We start from the raw sequence: 6001 nt of genomic DNA, 5'->3' as shown, positions 1-6001 counted from the left end.
CATAAAAGAGAAAATGATGTTTACCCTACCGATGCACCTGTTCCATACTCCTAGATTTTAGTAGAATCGGAGTTGTTTATTTATTAATTAGTTTCTGTGTGTGCTATTTGTGGTGCTATGTCTGCTTTCTTGGTCTATTCTGTCCCTGGATTATTGATATCCTTTCCCTTGTCCTAATCATGGTCTCCTTGCTAGAGAATACATTTTAAATCATCTTGATATCCCTTATTTTTTAATTGAAATTAAATTGTATTATAGTCCACCTCATATTTTAAGTACGTAGTACATGAAAATCGCCAGGTTAAGATCCGTAATTATCACTGCAATATTACAAAATCAAGCTAAAGGATGAAATGAGAAAAAAAACATTGACTCAATAATTCACCAGTATAGTCCAGAAACTTTCACTTTATAAACCTTTGCATCCTTTTTGGCGCCTTTTGCAGTCGTACACCCGATGTATAGATTGTCATTACCAAGTAGGGCGAAGGAATATGGACCGATTATCCCTTTGCCCTCAGTGGTGTTGTAAGTGGTCAGTAACTGTCCTGTATTGTCCAGAATATGGAGAGCATTACTATTGCAATCTGCTACAATGACATTGTCAGACGGTGTGGCCAGTATAGCCGCTGGTATGAAAGGTTGAAACCTATTGATGTCCGAATGGCCGGTGTATTTAGTGATAACTTTACCAGTTGATCCAACGACAATAATTTTGCCATGATTTGTGTTCAAATAGTCAAAGTCGGCAACATGTATATTACCGTTTCTAGTACTTGTAATTCTTCTTGGATAAGTAAAGATTGCTTTATCATTGTTATCCAGCTCGTAAGTGTCTGTTTTTCTTCCGTTTTGGTCCATGATGATCACGGATCTTCTTCCTGGTTTTGGGTAGTCAACGTCAACTGCTCCAATGACGATTTTCATGTCTTTAGTCACATGAACAGCAGATGGCCTTAACGGTTCAGTATCATATGTTGATTTGATAATTTCTCCTGTTTCTATATTAAGTATACTGAGTCTTGCATCTAACACCCCAAGAAGCATTTCTTTCTCTGATAAAAGAACAATTCCATAGATATTAACTTTCAATTTATTTTCTATACTAATGACACTATCTTTAACTTTCATTTTGAGTAAGGGCTCCCCTGCCTGACTGCATACCCACAAGCGGTCATCTATTTTAGGATCTTGAACCATAAATCCAATTAGCTCGAACTTTGTTCTAAACTCTTGTTGGTTAACGATTTCAAATTTCTTTACAGTTTTGACATTTCTTTCTCTTTTGTTCAGCTCTCCAAGTCTTTCGATATCATTAGGTATGAATTCTGTAATACACTCAAAAACTGCTTTGGTTTCAGAAATTTTTTCCATTGGCTTTAATTGTTTTGCATTTTGAAATTCTGTAAAAAACTTTGTAGCATCAAAAAACTTTACTAATGTCTCAATTTCCGCATTTTTTGATTGAACCTCTGATATATAAGCAGTTATTTTACCCTTTTCTTTCTCCTCAAATTCTTGCAAATTAGTTTCAGTTTTTGATAGTTCGTTGAGCAACGCTTTTGAATGTTTTTCAATTTTCAGTTTAACATTTTTTTCATGATTAAGAATGTCGTTCCGGACCATTCCAATTTTGGTGCTCTCTTCGTTGACGAATGCCTCAAGTTCCTTTAGTTTTCTTGTCGCCTCTTTTTGTACCTTTTCCATGTGAATTCTTTGTTCTACGAGTTCTTCTGACTTCTTTCCATAAGCGTCTTTGATCTCTATTAAGTCATGCTTATTGTGAATCTTAGTAATGCAAATTGGACAAACTAAGCAATCGCAATGTTGACAGAACAAACAGCAGGTCTTACCTGAATGATCGTCGCATGGAATGTTAGAGAAGTCTATTTCTATCTCGTGGTGCCCAATTTCTTTTAAGTCTATAATCTTGTGGTCTTTCGAGGTTTTCATCTTTAAATGGTGCAGCTTGCAAAGATGGCAAAGGAGATAATTACAGTTGACGCACTTGTATTGGATGGACTCCCCTGTCTCGCATAACTGACAACCAACAGGTATTTGTCCTTTTCTTGCTGAATTGGAAAACGCCATTTTATGGTGGCAAAAATACCTTCCTTGTTTGCAAATGTTCAATACTTACGATACTATCAATGTCAAAGTCCCCGGTAGTTTCAGTCCATCTAAGAGTCGTGTATTAATTATGAATGAAAAACATTTACTGGGATTTATAACAACTTTCTTTCTGTGCTGACAGCTACATGTATATATAATCGTCATAGTGTTTGGTTTCCGTCGTTTGACATTGCCTTCTTTTGGTGGTTATAAGTTTTTTTTTTAATATTTGATTACAAAATATTTGGAAGGCACATACATCAGTTCTTGAGGTAAAATGGAAACTACCTATCTAAAATTTTACTAAATCGTCTTAGTTATTCGAACCATATATCAAACATGTGATTATTGATAACTATTGTATGCAGGAGTGATCCAGAAATCCCAAGGCAGGATCCGCATCTGTAATAATTTCGGCCTTTTCAGTTTCATGCTTTTGTCATATGAATGTCATTTATCATATCTACCTTAAGATGTCTCCAGATTTCGAAAGGCGGATCCAGGCCCCCTGAAAAATGGTTACAATGAATGTTAATTAATAAAGCGTGATGGAACGCCCCTCTTTGGTCAGTCAGTGCACCTACCTGATTCTTACTGGGACTTGTATACATATATTTAAACCAAGTATTATGGCCTATATATAGAAAATAGTTGATTGATTTTCTTTTTGCTATGTTATGTTTTTTTTGTATTTAAACCCGTTGTAAGAGGATATCTAAAAAATGACATAATTTGCATAGTGCACACAGTTTTTAGGAAACGTTTTGTTCAGCACTAAGAATCATTGAAGTAGTGGTCATTTTATATAATTATCAGACAGGAGATAATTCATGCATGTCAAAAACCTACCTAATTCACTCTTATTCCTTATTAAGAAAAAGTCGCAGACCACATAACCAGTCTTAGTTGGTATTTCAGTTGTTACACCGTTGATATACGTATAGGAAGTATGCACTTTGAAAGAGTTATTGTTCTTGATTGAAGTTTGAGATTGGAAAAATTCCTGTACCAGCACAGGACCATTGCCATGGTTTCAAACTTTCTGATTTTTACCTTGATATTGCCATAATATATTTTTTTTATTATTCCTTTAAATAGCTCTTGCACAGAGTATATTAGTTCCGTAATTTTGTTATCATCCTTCATAAAGACACGTTTTCCCCAAAATGCAGGTTAGTATGTAGAAAAGAACATAGTTACATAAAAAGTGGCGTATGATAGATTGGAAATGCATCGTGTGTTTGCTTTTTTTTTCTGCACTATGAATTTTTTTTCTGTACACGATTGGCACTTAATTTTGTAATGTGTACATGAGGATATAAAGGATCAAATTTATATCGCGCACCGTACCATTTTCAGCTATTACTTACCTACAGTAACTGACTTTTTAGCATACTGTAGCAAAATATGTTTTGTCTGTGATTTGTGTTCACCCAAAGTTCTTTAACCAGTAGTTTCCTCTCAATTATTTGAGAACTGCTTTTTATACGATCGTAAAAAATGCGGTCGTATAATGGCATGGTGCAGTTGACGTTGCCTGTGTCGTCATCGTCATCCGCAGACACTTGGTTATCGTGCGATAACTTGGTAAAATATCTTAAGTCCTTTTTCGATATTTTTTATTTTGAGTACTTTTGTATATTTTTAAATATTGAACTTGATCTAAGGTTACTTCTGGAAAGACATGTACAGCATACTGAATGAACGGTTATAACAAAATTACCGAACTGATACAATCTAGACAGTAGACAAAAGGAATAGCCTAAAAGTAAAGTCAAAATGGCAGTATCGGGCTAAAACTGGAAAGTTGGAAAACCAGCGCAGTGGTCCCGACTCCGTACAGCATTTAAAATTGAAAGGAAGGCTAAACCATTACTTCATAGCGCGCTAAACCTCCCGCTTCCATTACGGTACATCATTTCCGGTATATATATTTCCACACAAATGTGCAGCATAAAATTGCCACCAGTCGAAATCGGTAAAACGGTTCCGGTAGTCAAAACAGTACAGAAGATATGAACAATAAATAAGTTAAAATAAGAATAATAAGAACTACAGACAATAAACATGATGTAGATCCTAGCCACGAGGTTAAAAAAGTCTTGAAATTTTTTGTGGAAGGAGCGTCAAGTTCAAGATGAAATAATGATAATATACAATTAAAAAATCGTAGACATTATGAAAATCCATCATCTCTAACCTGTTTGTCTGATATGAATATCGGAAATTAAACATTTTTAGGCATCGTATGAGACGTTTTTCTTATATCACTGGTCCGAAAGCCTGTCTCTTTTGCAAAGGAGGCGTGTTATTGTGTTTTTGTATTTGGTTGATCCAATTTTACAACAACGATTTAAATCACAAATAAAGGGTAATAACAAAATTACCGAATCGATCATTTCTAGGCAATAGTCACCTACAACATTTTATACCACAAATTAAAGGTCAAACTGGGATTGTTTGGGGTTGAGACGTCTACCAATTAGGAATGAGGGATCAAAAAGGGCCTTAAAACAAGCATTTTTCTTATGGCCAGACAATAACAAAAGAAAAAATGAATGGATCTCTTTGAATTGAACTACAAGGTGTCATAGACTGTGATTGATATTGAGGGTTGTGACTTAAACCAACCCAAAGGGGATCACTTCGGTCCTGGTAAAATTCTTATCAGATGTCAACAGTCTTTGTAATCGAAATTCAAAGCTGTATCAAGCTTCCCTTGTCCTAACTGTTCAGGGTAGGACATTAGCAGTCGTATTAAGCCGAGTCTTCGGAAGCATTTTGTTAATATTTTTTAGATTTCTTATAGCACTACTTTCAAAAATGTTCTATTGTCTTTTGAAAAGAAATTTTAAAAAAGGAATTATTGCTATATTGGTGTTGCTAATAGGGTATATGAGGAAACAAAGGCGTTGATGTTTCTGACAGGCCCATTGCTGATAAATAAATTGCTTATGAATAAAAAATAATAAAGATAACCATGCTGTTTATTACATGTATAAGTAATTTAAAATATTTTGTAACCTTATATTTTGATTCGATTGGACGAATTGCTAGAATCAAAGTGCGCATAGATCGTAAACGAATTCCCGCCCCTTTAGATGATTTATGTACACATATAATTTCCACCATTTTCTTTTGGTACAAATCCAAAATTCAGAATGCAACTGATTCAGCAATATACAATTTATAAACATGTATATGTATATCATTTTAGACAATAGCCCGAAGCTCCAAGTTGAATGGTTCATGCATGAAGATTGTTAATTGACCAAGAAGAAAGATTAAGTTAATTAGTAGTTTATTAGTAACAAATTCAACTTTAATGGAACCAAAGGTTTTAAATGAGTGAGCTATATTAAATGTTTTTTTTTTTTTTTTTTTTGGGGGGGGGGATACGGATACATGTATGTATGGTCGATTAGACTTGAACCACATTAACTTTTACTCACAAAAAATGTTTTAGTGACAAAAAGACAAAAAAAATAGAGTTTAAGTAAGTGACTGAAATTTCCATTTGAAAAAAAAAGTGTTACGCATTCCATAAATAATTAGAATTTGGTTTATGTAATACCAACCTTCAAATCTACATCACTAAATGAAACTGCAGGCCTGGCCCCAGGCTACTATTTGCTCATTTTTGCCCATAGGGAGATTCTAAGCAACCACAGCACGGCTGCAATTTTTTTTTTTATTTAAAGAAAATATATTGAATTTGTTGTTTATTGTTTATGGTTTATTTTTGTTTTGTTCGTTTGTTTTGTAAGTCACCACTTAATTCTGTAGCAACTAAGTCTATCATTTCTCCCCGAAAAGTTTCACATATCTGTTACCGTCATTCCATTCAGTATTTTAGTTAAAGGGGAATTCCAGAACTTTAACCAATCAA

The 6001-nt window shown here is 34.2% G+C and overlaps 1 protein-coding gene across 1 annotated transcript; it reads right to left on the bottom strand.

The window, feature by feature from the left end:
• Positions 1–380: 380 nt before the first annotated feature.
• On the bottom strand, positions 381–2153 carry LOC148612850 (uncharacterized). Its single transcript, XM_088594684.1, has one exon. The coding sequence runs from the start codon at positions 2089–2091 to the stop codon at positions 382–384; it is 1710 nt and encodes a 569-aa protein (XP_088450810.1). The 5' UTR covers positions 2092–2153; the 3' UTR covers position 381.
• Positions 2154–6001: the final 3848 nt, after the last annotated feature.

This window comes from Perna viridis, chromosome 7, assembly GCF_037379345.1.
Source record: "Perna viridis isolate PV_CMFRI_1.1 ecotype Kerala chromosome 7, ASM3737934v1, whole genome shotgun sequence".
NCBI classification, from domain to species: Eukaryota; Metazoa; Mollusca; class Bivalvia; order Mytilida; family Mytilidae; genus Perna; species Perna viridis.
This window is presented reverse-complemented; position numbering and strand designations above follow the sequence as displayed.

What these genes read in the sequence shown, in the direction of transcription:
- LOC148612850 (XM_088594684.1), bottom strand. Translation starts at nt 2,091, where the DNA reads ATGGCGTTTTCCAATTCAGCAAGAAAAGGACAAATACCTGTTGGTTGT.